Genomic DNA, 20,738 nt, shown 5'->3' with positions numbered 1-20,738 from the left:
GCCCAGTTAATTTTTTTGTATTTTTTTTTTTAGTAGAGACGGGGTTTCACTGTGTTAGCCAGGATGATCGTGATCTCCTGACCTGGTGATCCACCGGCCTTGGCTTCCCAAAGTGCTGGGATGACAGGCGTGAGCCACCGTGCCTGGCCATTTTTTTTTTTTTTTTTCCTGAGACAAGGTCTTGTTCTGTTGTCCAGGCTAGAATGCAGTGGTGCCATCATAGCTCACTGCAGCCTCATACTTCTGGGCTCAAGCCATCCTCTCATCTCAGCTTCCTGAGTAGCTGGGACTACAGGTGCGCACCACCATGCCCAGTTAATTTTTAAATTTTTTGTAGAGATGGGGTTTCACCATGTGGCCCAGGCTGATCTCAAACTCCTGGGCTAAAGCAGTCCTCCTGCCTCGGCCTCCAGAAGTGCTGGAATTACAAGCATAAGCCACCTAACATGGTCTAACAGTGTTTTATAACTTTGTATTTTTGGGCCGTTCAGCAAATATTTTCAGAGAAGTTACTGCCTTTTTTTTTTTTTTTTTTTTTTTTTTTGAGATGGAGTTTTGCTCTTGTTGCCAGGCTGAAGTGCAATGGCGCGACCTTGGCTTACCGCAACCTCTGCCTCCCAGGTTCAAACGATTCTCCTGCCTCAGCCTCCCTACTAGCTGGGAATACAGGCTCCTGCCACCATGCCTGGCTAATTTTTGTATTTTTAGTGGAAATGAGGTTTCACCATGTTGGTCAGGCTGGTATCAAACTCCTGACCTCAAGTGATCCGCCTGTGTCAGCCTCCCAAAGTGTTGGGATTACAGGCGTGAGCCACCTCACCCAGCCTGACTTGTTTTACTGAGCAGATGTCTCTAAGGTTCATGTTGTAGCGTGTGTCAGAATTCCCTTTTTTAGGCTGAATCGTATTTCATTGTATGGATATATCATATTTTGTCTATTTATTGATGGGCACTTGGTTTGCATCGTCTTTTGGCTGTTGCACATAATGCAACTATGAACATGGGTGCACAAATATTTCTTTGAGTTGCCGCTTTTAGTGTGTTTGGGTGTATACCCAGATGTGGATCGCTCAATAGTGTGGTGCTATTTTACAGTTCTTGAGGAACCGCCAAACTGCATTCTGCTTCTGCTGCACCATTTCACATTCCCACCAAAAGTGCACAGGACTCCGGTTTATTCACACCCTCGCCAACAGCCAACATCTTTTTTTTTCTTCTTTTTTTTTTGATGGAGTCTTGCTCTGTCGCCCAGGCTGGAGTGCAGTGGTGTGATCTCAGCTCGCTGCAGTCTCCGCCTCCCAGGTTCAGGTGGCTCTCCCGCCTCAGCCTCCTGAGTAGCTGGAATTACAGGTGCCTGCCACCACACCCAGCTAATTTTTGTATTTTTAGTAGAGATAGGGTTGCACCATGTTGGCCAGGCTGGTCTTGAACTCCTGATCTCGTGATCCGCCCGCCTCAGTCTCCCAAAGTGCTGGGATTACAGGTGTGAGCCACCGTGCCCGGCCTCATTCTGATTTAAAATCAACTTTTTTGAGGTATAATTTTATTGAGGTGTAATTTACATATAATAAAATGCACATACTTTAAAGATATAGTGTACACGATTTGACAGGTGTATACATCTGATTAAACCCCACCCCAGATAAGATCTAGAACATTCCAACACCACAGAAAGTTCCTTCTTGTCTGCAATATAGCTCTACCCTTTGCCCCAGGCCATCACTGATCCAGTTTCTATCATCATAGGTTAGTTTTGTCTGTTTTGAAATTTTACATAAATAGAATCATATGGTATATATGTTTTTGTATCTGATTTTTTTTTTTCCTTGCTCAGTTAATGTTTCTCTAAATCCGACTCATGATTTAGAGCAAGACTCTGCACCACACAGATCTGATCAGGGTCACACCTGTTACAAACTAGCCAGCTGAGCCGAGCATGGTGGCTCACGCCTGTAATCCCAGCACTTTGGGAGGCTGAGGCAGGTGGATCACCTGAGGTCAGGAGTTTGAGACCAGCCTGACCAACATGGAGAAACCCTGTCTCTAATAAAAATGTAAAATTAGCCGGGCATGGTGGCGCATGCCTGTAATCCCAGCTACTCAGGAGGCTGAGGCAAGAGAATTGCTTGAACCTGGGAGGCAGAGATTGCTGTGAGCTGAGATCACACCATTGCACTCCAGCCTGGGCAACAAGAGCAAAACTCCATCTCAAACAAAACGAAACAAAAACTAGCCAAATGATTGACCTCCCCCAAGTTCCTGAGTTACTTAAGTTCCAATTCTGTTTCTTCATCTGTAAGATGGGAGTAGTGAGAATATATTGAAGGCTGTTAGCCACAGGGCTGATTTTTCTCTCTGAAGTTGCAGGAATGTGAGTCCAGTTGCACTTGGAAATCAAGAGTGGACCTGTTAAATCAGCTGGGCATGGTGGCACACGCCTGTAATCCCAGCTCCTCGGGAGGCTAAGGCAGGAGAATCACATGAACCCAGGAGGCAGAGGTTGCAGTGAGCCAAGATCATGCCACTGCACTCCAGCCTGAGCAGCAGAGTGAGACTGTCTCAAAAAAAATAAATAAGTAATGGGCCCAGTTATAACCTGCCCCCTCTCTCCCCAGCCACCCAACTAGAGAGATTATCATATACCAAAGATGTTAGTGAAACCCACACCACTGCAGCTTAAGATAGTGTAGGACTAGTGCCAACTCAGGGCATATGGCCTCAGCAGAAACAATGAAGAAAACTTAAAAACCTGACTTCAAGTGAGGAGGTTTGGAATTTGGAATCTTGAAGCTGTCATTGTCATGTGACTATTTTAAATGGTAGCTTCTAATTGCCTCTCCCTCTTTGAGCTGTCCACATCTGGGAGACTGTGACCTGCCAGTGAAGTGTGGGTAGTGGCAATGTGTGGATGAGCTCGGTTGTGCCTGCAGCCTGGGCCTGCTGAACACTTAAGGGTTGGGGGTTCTCAGGGAATCCCTGAGAGCTCAAAGGATGACCTGAGGGGCCTGGTGGCATGTGTGGAAGGGGCCAGGCCTTCCTGTCCAGAGGGTTGACTGGCTATGGCAGCTTGATGGGACAATAGGAGAGGCCCTGCAGATCCCTCCAGCAGACCTGTGCAGGATTCCTCCTGGGGAGCACCAAGTTAATGCCCCAGCAGTGACTAGTGAAGGCCAGCACTCCCTAGGAGGGGCTGCCCCTGTGTGCCAGCTCTGCCTGGGCCTTGGGCAGCTGGCCCAGGAGTGATGTGGTGGTACTGTTCTCTGGATGCACAGGGAGTAGTCTAGCCTGTGGACATCCCCAATATCCCGAAATTCGTTCCTCCCAGGAGGAATGCTGGGCCCTTTTTAGCTTCTAGTTGGTGCTAAGAATGATTTTAAAATAACAGAACTGTCTGGGCACAGTGGCTCAGGCCTGTAGTCTCAGCACTTTGGGAGACCGGAGGTGGGAGAATTACTTGAGCCCAGGAGTTCAAGACCAGCCTGGACAACAAATCAACACCCTGTCTCTATAAGAAATTTTAAAGAAATTAGCTGGGTGTGGTGGTGCACACCTGTAGTCCCAACTACTTGGGAAGTTGAGGTGGGAGGATCGCTTGAGCCTGGAAGATCAAGCTGTGATCATGCCACTGCACTCCAGCCTGGGCAAGCGAGCAAGACCCTGTCTCAAAAATAATAACAGAACTGTGTGAAATGCCCTGGTTCATCCCCCAGGCTCCTTGCCAGAGGCCTCCACTCACTCCAGACCACTGCAGTCCATTGCTGTCGGCTGTCAACGGAGGATGCGAATGCTGGCCGCTTCCTGCGGACTTCGTGTCACCCAGAGGTAAGCCCATGGCCTCCTCTTAGGTGGGTCCCTTCAACGCATACTGAGGAGGATACATGGATTTTTCTCTGTAGATGAAAGAATGGAATTGTGATTATGGGGGTTGTTTTTTTTTCAAGTCCTTATCTCTTAGAAAAATACAGATGGAATGTGATCGCCTGTGTGTCTGGGATTTGCTACAAAAGCAAGAGGAAGCAGGAGGTTGAGATGAAGCAAGATTGGCCATGAGTTGTTGATTGATGAGTCTAGGTACATGGAAATATGGAAGTGTGTTATACAGTTCAGTCTACTTTGTTTTTTCCTTTTTTTCTTTATGTTCATCTTCAATGTGACAGTAAGTTCTGCCTGCTTTTGCACATTTACATTTTATACAAGTTAGAAGGCAACTGAGCGGGCCTTTAGGATCTGACCAACTTGAGGTTCAGCTCTAGCACCAACATCCCTGTGAGACCTTAGACAAGAAGGAGCCTCTGTTCCTTAGTCTGTGAAATGGGGCTAATCACAGCTGCCTCAATGATTGCTGGGATAGTTTTTCATAAATGAATGCACGAAAAGCCCTTAGCTTAGTATCTGACACCTTATGAGTGCTAGTTACTCATGTTCTGAATGGGAATCTGGCCAGTTGACCCTGGCTGACCATTTGGGACAGGGAGGGGCACGTAAGGAGGAGTCTGGGGGTCCACCTCTCAGATCAGGGGGCACACATGCGGCTTCTGCTTTTGTTTTTTTTGTGTATTTGTTTGTTTTTTTTTGAGGTGGAGTTTTGCTGTTGTTGCCCAGGCTGCAGTTCAGTGGCACCATCTTGGCCCACCGCAACCTCCGCCTCCTGGGTTCAAGTGATTCTCCTGCCTCAGCCTCTTGAGTAGCTGGGATTATAGGCATGTGCACCACGCCTGGCTAATTTTGTATTTTTAGTAGAGACGGGGTTTATCCATGTTGGTCAGGCTGGTCTCGATCTCCTGACCTCAGGTGATCTGCCCGCCTCGGCCTTCCAAAGTGCTGGGATTACAGGCATGAGCCACCGCACCCGGTCTTTTGTTTTGTTTTTAAGACCCCTGCAGACACAGAGGCTTCTACCTTTGTTTAAAGCAACCTTGGCTCCAGTTACATCTTTGGTTGGTTTGGACCTTATTTGGCAACAGTTTGAAGCTATAATCAGCAGTCAGATTCCTGGATTTGCTTCTGCTAAAATACCGTATGTGAAGCATTTCTTTAGTTATTCATTTTTTAATGTTTTCTTTTGAAATAATTATAGATTCACAGGCAGTTGCAAAAAGTGTACCCTAAGGTACTTTGTACCTTCACCCAGTTTCCCTTAATGGTAAGAGTAACACATACTTTTTTTTTTTTTTTTTGAGACGAGATCTTGCTCTGTCACCTAGGCTGGAGCTCAGTGGCGTGGTCACAGCTCACTGCAGCCTTGAACTCCGGGGCTCACATGATCTCCTACCTGAGCCTCTTGGGTAGCTGGGACTACAGGCATGCACCAGCATCCCAGCTAATAATACATCTTTGTATGTCTGTAGTACAATCAGTAAAGTGACATTGGCATAATTCATGGAGCTTATTCAGATTTCACTAGTTCTGTAGGCACTCGTGTGTGTTCAGTTCTTTGCACTTTTAACACACGTGTAGATCCATGTAAGCACCCCATAATCAAGATGCAGAGCTGTTTGTCATCACCCAGGTGCTCCCTTGAGGGCAGCATTTATTTTCTAGGACAGATATATTTTTATCCCCTGATTTAAAAGAGAAAGAAATGCAGAAGAATGTTGGGAAAGATGTTTGCTACTTGTTCTCAGTGATTTATTTTACTTTGTGCTTTCTTGTTTGAGTTTTGTTTTTATAATGAACATGTGTCAGTTAAACAAAAGCAACAGCTTTTTTTTTTTTTTTTCATTGCTTGAAACCCATCACCCAGATGCACCACTATTGATGTTGTGGCAAACACAGTTCTCGACTGCTTTCTAGGTTGTTCTCCTGCCTTTCTGACTTTCTCCCTACTCTCAGAAGACATTCCCTGGAGGCAGTGCTGCATGGCCTGCTCCCATGGTGGTCTGGTGTTCAAACCCCACTCCCTGGGGCACTCCCACAAGAAGTGGGATAAGTGGTCTGCCAGCACTTGGCCTCCCAGAGGCTCTTGAGAAGACCAGTGTCAACATCTGCTGCTTGCCTTTTTGAAACCCAGCCTTTCTACACTGCCCCCTCCTCTGCCTGAATCCTTGGAGGAACATGGATTTGGCCTCCTTCTAACAAAACATCTGTGGTTTTAGATTGTCTGGTGTGCAGTTCCCTGCATGCAGACAGGACTCCTGTGTCTTCCCTACCATTAATTCTGAGCACGATACCTGCCACCTGCTATGGGCTTTCTCTACATCAGGGATTACGCCAGGCATTTGACAGACGTTGTCTCCGTGACCTAGGAACGACCCATTGGGGTAACTGTTATCTTCTTAGACAAGGAAAGTAATGCTTGGAGAGGTTAAGCAACTTCCCCAGGTTACCAGCTGGTGTGTGGCAGACCAGGACTCAAGGCCAAAGTCATGTACTTAACCACTCACCTCCCTACCTCCTGCCAGCACTGGCTGCCATTAACCCAGGATTGCTTATGTCTTCTCATAGGTGAGCCCAGGCCAGGATGGGGGACGCTAGGGACCTTTGCCCTCACCTCGACTCCATAGGGGAGGTGACCAAAGAGGACTTGCTGCTCAAATCTAAGGTAAAGGGTCAGACCTTACGGGGCCAGGGTCCACATCCAGGGCTGCCTCTTTTCTGGGGTGTGGACATTTCTGAAGCAGTGGAAAAACTGGTTCCTTGACCATCTCTGCTCAGCCTTCTGTGTAAATGGAAATGCTGGCATCTGCTTGGGAGACCACCTTCCGGAGGCTGTGTCCTGATAGCCATTAATTATAGTTTAGACCAGGCCATTTGGGAACCACTAATGCTCTCTGTCCATTAGCTGTTGGGGCGGGTGCACAGAGCCTCTCCAAGGCAGGGAATGAATGCTGCTTTCCAAGTCCAGGAGTGTTATTACAAATGAGGCCCGAGGAGGGCTCAGGGAGGCCTGAGCAGGAAGCCAGCTGGGCCTCTTCTCAAAGTAGGACGACGCATTGCCATCCTTTTGGTGTTGTTAAATGAAAATTTTTGAAAAGGTAATACTTGACATGGTTACACATGAAACAGTATAAAACGATAAATGTCAAGAAGTCCTTCTCTCACCCCTGTGCCCCCCCTCCCCGGCCCACCCTTGGGTAAGCACTTACTCTCTTTTGTATCTTTTCAGTTTCTTTATGTGAATACAAGCAGATAAACTCATTTTAAGTTTTGCCCTTTCTTACATAAAAGATGGTATACAATCCTCTGTCTTGTAACTTGCTTTATTCACATGACAATGTATCTTGGAGCTCTTTGGATGTCAGTGCATAGAGACAGATTTCTCATTTGTTACCTTGAAGCTGTGTCATGTTTCATCGTGTGGCCACAGTGACCGAAGCTCTGTGGGTAGACACCTGGACCCTTTGCAGCCTCTTGCCAGTAACAGACGATGCTGCGATGAACGACCTTGTAGACAAGTCATTGCATCCACGGATAGAGCTGCATGCAGGCATGTTCCCAGGAGTGGGATTCCTGGGCATATTGGCACCTAATGCTGGTCGCCTGGCCTCACCGCACCAGCAGGTCCTTGGTGGCCTTTGGCCTGAGCTTGTTTTGTCACGAGGCCTGGCATGGGAGTGGTTCTTCATAGTGTTTATAGCTGCTTTTGAAGTGACTTCGCCTCTTGCAGTGTGAAGTGGGGCAGAGTGAGGCCCGGATGTGTTTGCACTGTCTGATGCTGCGTTTCTCTCTGCTTCTTAGGGAATCTGAGAGCAGGGAGGGGATGAAGCAGGTGGGAGAAGAGAGGTGCAGTGCAGGAATGTTTGTGCTGGGACTGGCAGCTGTTCAGAAGCCTGTTAGTGCCTCTAAAGTAGAGACTGGGCGTGTCTGGGGTGCTCTGGGCCTGTGTGTCAGAGTTCATGACTTCAGGTCCTCTCTGGGTATCCAGAAAGTTACAAAATAAAACCAGCGCTGTTCTAAAATACTCAGAAAGAGCAAGGATATGAGCAGGTCCTTACCAGTAAAGGAGGTAGAAATGACAAGAAACTTTCGGAAAAGGATGGCTGACTTCACTCTAGTGCTTATGGATATTGCTAACGAAATAGGATGATACCATTTTGCAGATGGGCGGAAAGAGATTGATTCATTCGTAGCTGACAGTTACAGAGAAAATGGGCCATTCACATTGTGGTAGGGCTGGGAATTACTGTAACTTTTAGAGAAGCAATTCTGCTTCTGGGAATTTATCCCATAGAAATGTAATCACCAGTTATAAATATATGATACAGCAGTATTTATTGAGCATTATTTGTAAAAGGGAAAAACTGGTGGCACTTGAATAATCCTCAGAAAGGGAATGGGTGAATCAGTTATGGTGTGTCCAGAGTGTGCAGTTATCACAGAGGAGATGCAGTCTTCATGTACAGACTTGAGTGACCCTCAAAGGAGACACAGGCACATTATAGATAAATGTGTACTGTGTGATCTTATTTTTACTAAAAATCACCCCCTCAAGATCTAGGCATACATGTTTTGTGTAAGAAGAATGTACAGAGGGAAATATTTCGTATCATACACAACATATAGATGTCATCTGAATTGTTATAGCAAGCGTATGATACTTTTATAAATCAAATAACTGAAATGGAAAAAAAAACCTGGGAAGAGGAGGGTGAATTGTGAAGTCAAAAAATCACAAGAGAGATGACAAATTCAGGAAGGTTTGGAGCTGCGGCTTTGAGTCTGCTAAGCAGACTGATCTCCTGGCACCCACAGCATCCTCCGTGAGAGACCCTAAACCACAGAGTGCAGATCTCAGCTTCATGGTATGGGACGAGCTGCTTCACTTCAACCCCATGTTCAGGCTTTTTACAAACATGGCTGGAATCCGGGTGTAGTGAGAATGAGAAGGAGGCCATGGAGGCCTGGGAGCTGCCATGGCCACCCTGGGGGAAACCAGGCTTTCTTGGTGGGAGCTTTGTGGCCTTGCTGCACTGGGCTCCAGGCTCATTGGCTTTACCTGCTGTCCAGGCTCATTGGCTTCACCTGCTGTCCAGGCTCATTGGCTTCACCTGCTGACCTTGCTCTGTGGCAAGGTTGTGACCTCAGCGAAAGGGGGATGTTGCTGGGCCCTGCTACAGAGACTGGAAAGGATTCTGTAATTAGTGTGTAAAAAACTCAGCAGGCTGGGCATGGTGGCTCACACCTGTAATCCCAGCACTTTGGGAGGCCAAGGCAGGCAGATCATGAGGTCAGGAGATCGAGACCATCCTGGCTAACACGGTGAAACCCCGTTTCTACTAAAAATACAAAAAATTAGCCAGGTGAGGTGGCGGGGGCCTGTAGTCCCAGCTACTCGGGAGGCTGAGGCAGGAGAATGGTGTGAACCCAGGAGGCGGAGCTTGCAGTGAGCCGAGATCGCGCCACTGCACTCCAGCCTGGGAACTCAGCTGGAGGCCAGGTGCGGTGGCTCATGCCTATAATCCCAGCCCTTTGGGAGGCCAAGGTGGGTGGATTACCTAAGGTCAGGAGTTTGAGACCAGCCTGGCCAAAATGATGAAACCCTGTCTCTACTACAAATACAAAAATTAGCCAGGTGTGGTGACGGGCACCTGTAATCCCAGCTACTTGGGAGGCTGAGGCAGGAGAATCACTTGAACCTGGGAAGAAGAGGTTGTATCTCGCCACTGTGCTTCAGCTTGGGAGACAGAGCAAGACTCCATCTCAAAAAAAAAAAAAAAAAAGAACTCAGCCGGAGACTTGGATTGTCCTTTCCAAAGGTCTGCTCCCACTGTGGTGGAGCCTGATACTGTAGCTGCTGTCAAAGACCAACACTCAGAGTTCCTCTCACAACTGATGGAAGCACGACAGGTGTTGTAGGGCCTCGGCTGGGAATTGCTGTTCTAGAAATGCACAGATGCAGTTATTTGGGGCACAAATTAAGTTGCTGTAATAAAGAGTCCCTAAAATAGAGTGGCGTAAATGAGATAGAAGTTTCCTTTCTCTCACGGAGCAGACCACAGGTAGGGAGGACTGGTAGGTTGGCTCTGCCATTCTTAACATGTGGCTCTCTTCCTGAGTCCAAGGTGGTTGCTTCAGCTCCTGCCATTACATCCACATTCCAGCCAATGGTAAGAGGAGAAAGAGCAAGGGTAGCATACAGCGCAAAAATGGCACACATGGTTTTTGCTGTCTTCTCATTGACTAGAACTGAGCCCATGTGATCATGGTGGAAGTTGGGAAACATCGTCTGCAGCAGGCTAGTTGTGTGCTCAGCTAAAATCCATGCATCTCATTATTAAAGCAAGGAGGAGAGAAAGGATACCGATAGACACAGAGCAGCCTCTGATGCCCAGACCACCAGAAACCTGGGCATTTCCTGGGGTTTGCCAGGTCTAGTGAACTCTTCATTTATACCGGGCCTTGTGAACTCCCAGGGGTAGGCAAAACAGACCTTCCCTCTTTCATGGAGCCCTTGTCTAATGGGTAGAAAGGCTGAAATAATTCAGTGCAAGAAAGGAAGAGTAGAAGGGTGGTAAGAGAGCATGTTAATGAGTCTCTTACATGATTTTATTTTCCAAGATTACGTTATAGACACTAAAATCATAAAATGTTGGTTTGAAAATGTTTTTACAGGCACAGGATAGAATTCAAACAGTAAAGTATAAAGTGCTCCCCTGGGAGCCTAATTTGGACAGGTTGTCTGGCAAAGGCCTTTCTGGGGCCAGGGGCTTGAAGCTGAAACCTTCTAAGTGCATGTCGGCCAGGTGGGGCCCTCCAGGCGGGACCAGCCCCAGCGCTCAGCCCCCCAACGGGCTCCTCACACCTACTCTTTCTCTCTCCTCTCAACCCACACAGGGAACCTGTCAGTCATGTGGAGTCACCGGACCAAACCTTTGGGCCTGTCTCCAGGTAAAAGACCCTTGTGGCCATCGGGGGCATGGAACTGCTTCCACCTGTTGCCAGCACTGCACAGGCTGGTGCAGTGGGCTAGACTCTGGGCTGGGAACTTCCATCCCTGGTGGGCACTGCCAGAAACCTTGGGCAGGGGCACAGGGGTGCAGGGCTCCAGAGTCAGCAAATCCTGGGCTGGCCATTCTGGCAGCAATTAAAAATGACAGGAGGAAAAAATAGGTTGGAGAAGGCTCTGGACCGAAGGCTCCCTTCTTCACAGGACAGAATTCTAGCTTGGCGTGCGTATGTGTGAGTCGACGTGGGTGTCTTGGCTTTGAGGCCTGGCACTGCTGCTCAGCAGCGTCTCTCCCTGGGCCAGTCTCATTTTTTCTCTGACCCCTCATTACCCATCTATAAGAAAGAGGCTGCAACACTGACAACTGACAACTGTCCCCACCTCATGGGGTTAGGGTAGAACTGGATGAGACGGATGCCTGTGACTAGCCAGGAGACGGTGTCCGGGAGAAGCTGGAAGGGTTTGGATGATTACTGGTTACTAAAAAGAGTAAAAGTAGAGGTATGAAAACATGACAGTTTTCCCCGAGTGGTAGAATTATGGATAATTTTCTTTTTTTTGTCTGTAGTGTTTAAAAAATGTTTCCAAGCATGTATTTTTATAGTCATACTAAAAATGACTGTTACTTAAAATTTCTTTAAAAAAAAAAAAACCCACAAGTAAAAACAACAAAGACAGCAGCAGCGAGTGAAGATAGCCAGTCAGTCTTTGCAGAAGCGCAGGGGCCCCCAGTGGAATTCTGGCCTCTTCTGCTCAGCCCTGTCACTCAGCACAAAGTAGACAGCAAGACACTGTGTATCCGGGGGAAGCAAGAAGGGCCAGATGTTATCTCCTGGGCTGTTACAAGTGCAGGACGTGGTCCTACCTCATAGGAGTCACAGTCCCCTTAGACAGATGTGGGAGCCTGATGCAGAAAATGGCACGTGCTTTCTGAGTCAGCCACGTGATAAAAATCAAAATGATTCCATCATTTTCCCAGAAGGCCCTGCTGATCACAGGTGGCAGTGACAGCAGGCACTCCTGTAGGAGTGTGGCATTGGCCATTGGCTACTGGCTGGCACGGAGGCTCACAGTGGAGGCACTGAGTGGGCCTTGGAGGATGGGTAGATTTGGGATAGGAGAGTGCGAGGGCCCTTTCAAGGCAGCAGCATCAGGGGCATGCGGGCCCTGCTGTGGGGTACTGGGTCCATACTCGGCTCCCACTATCTGTGCCCCTTGTTTCAAGCACCTGGTCCCCATTCAGCATCCCCCATTAGAAAATGGCTGTGAGGTCTAGGATCCCCACCAAAAACATAGGTCCCAATAACTGACCCCACTTCACATGGGGTTTTCTTGGAGGCGGAGGGTCTGGGTCCTGAGCAGCCAGGCCCCAGCCGGGACCCCACCTGGGCTTCTTGCTGGAGAGCAGCAGCCCAGGGCATACTGCTTGTCTCACTCAGAGGGCAGGGACAGTGTTTACCGTCCATCACTGCCCAACAGAATTTCAGGTGTACGGACCTACAGACCTGTGTTCCTTTGAGATGGCGGAGCCTCGGTCCCTTGTAGTCCCTGTTCAGGAGAGGTGGGGCCACTGACTTTAGGATGGAACCAGAGACACTGTGTTGACACCATCCTTTTGGCAAGCTCCAGTCCACTCTCCTCCCCTCTGTTCCCAGGTCTCCTGCCCCTATGTTGGCTGTGGAGAATCCTTCGCTGACCACAGCACCATTCATGCACAGGTGAGTGTGGTGGCTGAGAGTATGGGCCCTACAGTTAGATGGCCGGGGGTTCAAACCCCAGCTCCACCTTCCTGCTCTGGGCCTAAATGGCTGGAGCAATAAATGGTGTCATCCTAGCATGGCTCCTGCAAAGAAGGGAGGATGCAGGTAAAAACATTTTGCACCTGCACCATTTGATAAGCAGCAGTCCTCAGGGTCCTGACCGGGGGAGGGTAAGCAAAATTTGAGCTTCCGGTCTCTGTCCTGACAGGACCTCTTACTGAGAGGCTGGGGAGCAGAGTAGCCATCACAGGTTGGGGCACTTGTTAGGCCAGAATACCTTGGACCTCGTTTTGGATATCACCCTCTAGGCAAAAAAGCACAACTTGACCGTGAACCTGACCACATTCCGGCTGTGGTGTTACGCCTGTGAGAAGGAGGTGTTCCTGGAGCAGCGGCTGGCAGCCCCTCTGCCGGGCTCCTCCTCCAAGTTCTCTGAACAGGTAACCTGTGTGGTGGGCTCTGTTTGGTTGTTGGCAACACTGTGTTGAGGATGAGGCAGTGTGACCTGAGCATCCGTGGAGCACGGGTCAGTAGGTCTCAGAGGTGTGTGTTCCTGGGTCAGTATGTTTTCAGGTGAGTTTGAGGAGCTCACATCAGCACATGCTCACTGAGCCCAACTCTGTGCCGAGGCATGTGTGAGGCCATGAGGGTGCAGAGGTGACTGAGAGTAGGACCTCCCTTGAGGAGCTCGGAGACCACGGGGTGGCCGTGCAGAGTGTAAGTGTTGGGGTGGGCTCAGGGCCATGAGGTAAGTGTAGACCCAGGCCTTATGGAGAGGGTTGACGAGGTCACAGATGGCCTCTGGCCATCCCAGATCTGAAACCATTCCTAAGGGAATTCCAGGTAGTTGCTACAGCACACTTGTCCATGGGAAATGCCCAGAAACCACCTAGGTAATGTCAACCAGAGAATGGTCCTTTGATCAACAGTGTGTGCCGTGCAACCTTAGAGATGGTGGGTCAGCAAGCCCATGACCTAGAGGGCCCAGCCCCAGGCCTGTGCTCAGGGAATGGTCAGTAATCCTGGATGGCAGAGCTGCCTGCTAGAGGAGAAGCCAGGACGTGTGTGTGGCATTGCGTGGCTGTCTCCTCCATTTATTTTATTTTATTTTAATTTAATTTTTTGAGACCGAGTCTTGCTCTGTTGCCCAGGCTGGAGTGCAGTGGTGCAATCTCAGCTCACTGCAACCTCTGCCTCCTGGGTTCCACTGATTTCCTGCCTCAACCTCCTGAGTAGCTAGGATTACAGGCGCCCGCCACCACGCCTGACTAATTTTCATATTTTTAGTAGAGTCAGGGTTTCGCCATGTTGACCAGGCTGGTCTCAAACTCCTGACCTCAAGTAATCCACCTGCCTTGGCCTCCCGAAGTGCTGGGATTACAGGCAGGAGCCACCGCACCGGGCCTCTTCTTCTGTTCAGACAGTCACATGATAGGGCTTGATAAGTGCTTATTGAATGCATTTGTGAACTTGATAGATGTTTATGAATTTTTATAGAAAAGGCTATAAAACAGTATATGCAATATCTTGTTTTTGTTGTGCATGTGTATTAACAGTTAAAAGTCTATATAATATAGGCTGGGCGCCGTGGCTCACGCCTGTAATCTCAGCCCTTTGCTGGGCCAAGGCAGGAGGATCGCTTGAACCCAGGAGTTTGAGACCAGCCTGGGCAGCAGAGTGAGACCCCGTCTCAACAAAAAATAAAATTAGTCAGGCATGGTAGCGCATGCCTGTAGTCCCAGCTACTCGGGAGGCTGAGGTGGGAGGATCACTTGAGCCCAGTTCAAGGTTGCAATGAGCTACTGCACTCCAGCCTGGGTGACAGAGCAAGACTATCTCTTAAAAATAAGTCTATATAATATACATACAGACTATTAACAGTAGTTCTCTCAGGAAAATGGGGTTGCATGTTTATTTATGTTTCTATTTTTCCCAAATTTATTATAAATAAAATATCTTTTATTATTGTCAATAAAAAAGTACAAGTCAACAGCTGGGCATGGTGGCTCATGTTATCCTAACACTTTGGGAGGATCGCTGGAGCCCAGGAATTTGAGACCAGCCTGGACTATATATAAAAAGGTTAGCTGGGGCCGGGTGCGGTGGCTCAGGCCTGTAATCCCAGCACTTTGGGAGGCCGAGGCGGGCGGATCACGAGGTCAGGAGATCGAGACCATCCTGGCTAACATGGTGAAACCCCGTCTCTACTAAAAAATACAAAAAACTAGCAGGGCGAGGTGGCGGGCGCCTGTAGTCCCAGCTACTCGGGAGGCTGAGGCAGGAGAATGGCGTAAACCCGGGAGGCGGAGCTTGCACTCCAGCCCGGGTGACAGAGCAAGACTCCGTCTCAAAAAAAAAAAAAAAAAAGGTTAGCTGGGTGCTGTGGCATGCACCTATAGTCTCAACTACTGAGAAGGGTGAGGTGGGAGGACCGCTCAAGCCCAGAAGTTGGAGTCAGCAGTGAGCTCTGATTGTGCCACTGCACTCCAGCCTGGGTGACAAAGCAAGACCCCATCTCTAAAAAAACACAGGCACAAACAAATCAAGGAGTTCCCAGGGCAAGGCCACCAAATCTCTCTCTTTTTACAGTGCCTTCTGCTCAGATGGACTGGCTCAGCCCAGTGGGGGCTTCCAGGCAGTGGGGCTGGACTTCCAGCCCTTGGGAGACACCTGGGCCTCTGACTCCAGCCCCTCTGTTCCCTGTTTTCCTCACTTGGGGTCTTTAACACAGGACTCCCCGCCACCCTCCCACCCTCTGAAAGCTGTTCCTATTGCTGTGGCTGATGAAGGAGAGTCGGAGTCAGAGGACGATGACCTGAAACCTCGAGGTAATGGCCCCCACAGCAGGGGAAGCTGATGGACTGGGCTGGGGGCCTCACCTGGAGGCTAGAAACCGCCAGAGTCTTGGTCTTTATTTGCACCTGCTATATGGACAAGGAAGGATAGGGTGACGGATAAGCTGCATAGCATGGTGGCTTCCCTCCGGAAGCTGGCTGGCCTAGCTAAGGTTCTGGGGAGTCGGCTATCTTGTTCCCTCTCCCAGCTGGGTGACTCTGGGCAGGCCGGCCCCTCTGCTGTATGGTCTGGACCAGTGGGCCTGGCTGGGCGGAGGGGCAAAGGAATTCGTCTGTTTAAAACACTCAGGTAACCACAGCTGTTGTGAGCAGGAACCTTGTTAATTTACTGGGAAGATCCCTGGGGTGGAACACTTCCACCATGTCCTCTTCTTGGGTCCTGGGCAGTTGAGAGCCACAGCTTTGTGCCAGATGTGACTTGCAAGGTCTCCTCAGCAGGGCAGGGCGCTTACCTGCTCCTCCCCCTTGTGTTTATTTCCCAGGCCTCACGGGCATGAAGAACCTCGGGAACTCCTGCTACATGAACGCTGCCCTGCAGGCCCTGTCCAATTGGTAGGTCGACACTTTGTCCAAGGGCCGAGAGCTGTCCCTGGCAAAGCCCCAGAAACAGCAGCAGTAGCAGCTCCCAGCCTGTTGCCCACAAACACATGTATAGGATGCACAGCAGCAAAATTCCTAAAAACATGCGTGCCCTTTGACCCAGCAATCTCCCCAGTCGAAATGTATCCTGAGGAGATAACCAGAGATGCTGGGGAAGTTGTACATGCAAGGAGGCTCACCACTCTATTGTTTATTGGAAACGATTTAAAGGCCCGTCTGCAAGGGAGTATAAATTCTCATAGCCCTTGCAGCAAGTGCAGGAAAAATGGCACAAGACAGCATGCATTGAAACAAAACAGGTTTCAGAATCTGGTGAGTGGGGGAAAAAGGAGGTTATAAAGCATTGTAAGGTAAAATCTCATTTTACGAGAGAAACGCGATTTTCCATTAAGGAAAGGCTATCAGCTCCATGAGGCCAAGGATGTCTCCTGTGTCTGACATGCTTCTCCTACCCAGTGGAGATTAGAGATGCAGTATATGTATGCAGGAAGGAGAGAGGGAATGGGTACAAATGTGTCGAAAAGTCTGGGAGACTATGTCCCAAAATGTTCCTAGTGACTATCCTCAGGTAGCAGGATGCAGGTCAATTATTGTTAATAATTGACCGCACCCAGGCCGGGCGCAGTGGCTCACGCCTGTAATCCCAGCACTTTGGTAGGCCGAGGCAGGTGGATCACGAGGTCAGGAGATCAAGACCATCCTGGCTAACGGTGAAACCCTGTCTCTACTAAAAACACAAAAAATTAGCTGGACTTGGTGGCACGCACCTGTAATCCCAGGTACTGGGGTGGCTGAGGCAGAAGAATTGCTTGTACCCAGGAGGCGGAGGTTGCAGTGAGCTGAGATCGTGCCATTGCACTCCAGCCTGGGTGACAGAGCAAGCCTCCATCTCAAAAAAAAAAAAAAAAAATTGACTCCACCTAGTCCGTTTTAACTTTAATAACCTCTATAAAGGCCCTGTCTTGGCTGGGCACGGTGGCTTACGCCTGTAATCCCAGCACTTTGGGAGGCCAAGGCAAGTGGATCACCTGAGGTCAGGATTTCAAGATCAGCCTGGCCAACATGGTGAAACCCCGTCTCTACTAAAAATACAAAAAAAATTAGCCAGGTGTGGTGGCATGTGCCTGTAATCCCAGCTACTTGGGAGGCTAAGGCAGGAGAAGCACTGGAACCCAGGAGGCAGAGGCTGCGGTGAACCAAGACTGCACCACTGCACTCCAGCCTGGGCAACAGAGTGAGACTCTGTTTCAAAATAATAAAAATAATAATAAAATAAGATGAGATAAAATAAAATAAAAATACGCTGTCTCTAGATATGGTCACACTCTCAGGTACTGGGGATTAGGGCTTCACAGATGAATTTTGGAGGATACAATTTTCTCATAACTGGTAGGAGCCTTCTAGTCACCTTTAGGCGTTTCTGGGTCCAGGGTCACTGTGCTCCCTGCGCGAGCACTCAGGGCTCCCCGCTACGCAGCCCTTTCTAAACCGTGCCACCTGCCTCGTTTGCTTTCCTGACCTGGCTCTCTCTCTCCCTTGCACCCAGCCCACCGCTGACTCAGTTCTTCCTGGAGTGTGGAGGCCTGGTGCGCACAGACAAAAAGCCAGCCCTGTGCAAGAGCTACCAGAAGCTGGTCTCTGAGGTCTGGCACAAGAAACGGTGAGCAGCTGCATCCCTAGCCTCGGGTGGTGTGTGGGGACTGGGGTTTCCTGTCAGCACCCATGATTGAGCTCTTCCTATGGATTCAGCCCCCAGCGAGGACTTGCCTCATTTTGTCCCAGGTAATGCTTGTAGCAAGCCTGCAGGGTGGAAATTGCATCCAATCCTGTTTTACAAATAGGGAAACTGAGATGCAGAGAACTTTAAGTATCTTGCTCAAGGTCATAGAACCTGCAAAAGGTAAGCTAGAATTTGACCTGCTGTTGACCCTAGCCAGCAGCCACTGGGTAGATGTCTTTGCCAAGAGACATGGTGACCCGGCCTCAGCCACAGCTGCGTGTGGAGGAGGTGTGGAGCAGGGGGGCACAGACTGGATGGAGCTTCTGGCACAGTATGAAATGAATTTAAAGACCAGAGTCTGTGATTAGATCTATTTCTCCAGGAAAAGTCAAAGTTGGGAATAATTTAAAATGAGCACACAGAAATATGTATTATGTGTAGAAGCAGATGAAAAACCAGTGTAGGGCCAGACGCAGTGGCTCACGCCTGTAATCCCAGCACTTTGAGAGGCTGAGGCAGGCGGATCACGAGGTCAAGAGATTGAGACCATCCTGGCCAACATGGTGAAACCCCGTGTCTAATAAAAATGCAAAAATTAGCTGGGCATGGTGGTACGCACCTGTAGTCCCAGCTACTCGGGAGGCTGAGGCAGGAGAATCACTTGAACCCGGGAGGCGGAGGTGGCAGTGAGCCAAGATTACGCCACTGCAGTCCAACCTGGCAACAGAGCCAGACTCCGTCTCAAACAAAAACGAAAACAACAACAAAAAAACCCAGCATGGGAGAAATATGTATTACGTGTAGAACCAGATTAAAAACCAGCGTGGGGCCAGACGCAGTCACTGACACCTGTAAATCCAGCACTTTGAGAGGCCAAGGCAAGAGAATCATTTGAGCCTGAGAGTTTGAGACCAGCCTGGACAACACAGCAAGACCCCGTCTCTACAAAAACTACAAAATTAGCCAAGCGTGGTGTTTGCACTTGTGGTCCCAGCTACTCAGGAGGCTGAGGTGGGAGGATTGCTTGAGCCCAGGAGGTTGAGGCAGGCTGCAGTGAGCCTTGATCATGCCATTGCACTTCAGCCTGGGCGACAGAGTGAGAGCGTGTCTCAAAAAAAAAAAAAAAAAAGTCCGGGTGCAGTGGCTCACTCCTGTAATCCCAGCACTTTGGGAGGCCGAGGCGGGTGGATCACAAGTTCGGGAGTTCGAGACCAGCCTGGCCAATATGGTGAAACCCCGTCTCTACTAAAAATACAAAAATTAGCTGGGCATGGTGGCGCACACCTGTAGTCCCCGCACTTTGGGAGGCTGAGACAGGAGAATCACTTGAACCCGGGAGGCGGAGGTTGCAGCGAACCAAGATCGCGCCACTGCATTGCAGCCTGGGAAACAGAGCAAGACTGTCTCAAAACAAAACAAAAAACAAAAACACAAGAAAACCAGCGTGGTACAGTATAATTCCGCTGTGTAAGAAGCCAAGTTTAAGTGTATATCTGTATGTAGTTTTGTATATGCATCTGTAGTTTCACAGAAAAATCCAGAAATCTAATGGTAAGTATCTGGTGCCATTAGTGGTGGTGTTTTTCTTCTGTACTTTTCTGAAATTTTAGATTTGTCAATAATGAACATGTCTTTTGAAATGAGAAAACCACAGTAAGTGTTTCAGAACAAAAACAAATCATGTTTAGGTGAGTTTGTTGTGCGCCAGCAGGAAATGATGCCATTTTATTTGAGCTCTTTGCTTAATTGAGGCAGCTATGACTTGACATTTTCTTCTTGTCTGTAGAGATGTGTGAGCCTCTTGGGGCTCCTGGCTGAGTAGGCCCCTCCCCATATGTCAGGAAACGCCTCACTCTGATACAGCCTGACTGGCTGGCTGCCTGCTTCTCTCGGGAATGAGCAGCTCAAGGCAGACTACCTGGACTAATGGGTTTGGGCTTCCTACAGGCCAAGCTACGTGGTCCCCACCAGTCTGTCTCATGGGATCAAGTTGGTCAACCCAATGTTCCGAGGCTATGCCCAGCAGGTAAGCCATCTGAGCTGCCCAGGGGACACTCAAGGCCATGACCCACCAGGCCTGACTTTGACACCAAAACCAGAGTGGAAAATCGCAATGGCAGCTGAGTACTGGTTGGCAGGTCTCAGGGACCAGGCTCTCATTCCTAAGCCCTTCACACATGTGAGGACAGTGGCGCCTCCCAGCAACCTGCTGACATTTAACCCCACTTCACAGATGGGCAGACTGAGGTTCAGGGGGCTGAGCCACTTGCACAGGCCACACAGCTAGTAAATGGTGGAGGGGAATTCTTTCTTTTAGCGAGGTGGGTACAGGGTCTCACTCTGTCATCCAGGCTAGAGTGCAGTGGGACAGTCATGGCTTACCGCAGCCGTGACCTTCCGGGCTCAAGCAGTCGTCCCACCTCAGGCTCCCAAAGTGCTGTGATGATAGGCATGAGCCACTGCACCCAGCAGAGGGGAGATTTGAACCTGGGCAACCTTGCTTCGGGGCCTGTGCTGTGCCCCTCTGCATTGCACTCAAAATGGCACAGGGTTTCACTTCCCCAAACCACAGGCGAAATTTCACTTTTACTAAAATAAAAATTTTGATTAAGAATTTTTATTTTTTAATTTAGAGAACCCCTTTGAAACCAACCACATTTTTCTATTTGATAAAATAATGAGACCAAGACAGAGTGCAGCCATGTGTACGCCTCAGCCCTGGGCTGATGGCTCCTGCCCTCCAGCCTCCTGTCCCAGATGGCCCCCGGCCTGGGCTTTCATGCCAGGCCTGCAGGCAGAGCTGGACCAGGCTGGGTCGCCTCTTGTGATGCCTGAATGAGCGCCATGGATGGAGTGGCAGTCATGTAAGGACACCTTCCATCCTCCTTTACCTGCTGCCTGCTGTCCTGTCCCAAGAT

The 20,738-nt window shown here is 49.3% G+C and overlaps 1 protein-coding gene across 2 annotated transcripts in view; it reads left to right on the top strand.

The window, feature by feature from the left end:
- USP20 (ubiquitin specific peptidase 20) overlaps positions 1-20,738 on the top strand; it is a 46,345-nt gene that overhangs the window by 10,215 nt on the left and 15,392 nt on the right. For both annotated transcript variants that reach the window (XM_011971162.1, XM_011971163.1), the window contains exons 2-10: positions 3,711-3,822; positions 6,445-6,541; positions 10,774-10,827; positions 12,541-12,603; positions 12,954-13,085; positions 15,377-15,473; positions 15,983-16,052; positions 17,647-17,760; positions 19,768-19,846. In XM_011971162.1, coding sequence (XP_011826552.1) covers positions 6,461-6,541; positions 10,774-10,827; positions 12,541-12,603; positions 12,954-13,085; positions 15,377-15,473; positions 15,983-16,052; positions 17,647-17,760; positions 19,768-19,846 — 690 coding nt within the window. In that variant the 5' untranslated portion in view covers positions 3,711-3,822; positions 6,445-6,460. The remainder of the gene's footprint in view (positions 1-3,710; positions 3,823-6,444; positions 6,542-10,773; positions 10,828-12,540; positions 12,604-12,953; positions 13,086-15,376; positions 15,474-15,982; positions 16,053-17,646; positions 17,761-19,767; positions 19,847-20,738) is intronic.

Source organism: Mandrillus leucophaeus, unplaced genomic scaffold (assembly GCF_000951045.1).
Source record: "Mandrillus leucophaeus isolate KB7577 unplaced genomic scaffold, Mleu.le_1.0 Scaffold99, whole genome shotgun sequence".
NCBI classification, from domain to species: Eukaryota; Metazoa; Chordata; class Mammalia; order Primates; family Cercopithecidae; genus Mandrillus; species Mandrillus leucophaeus.
This window is presented reverse-complemented; position numbering and strand designations above follow the sequence as displayed.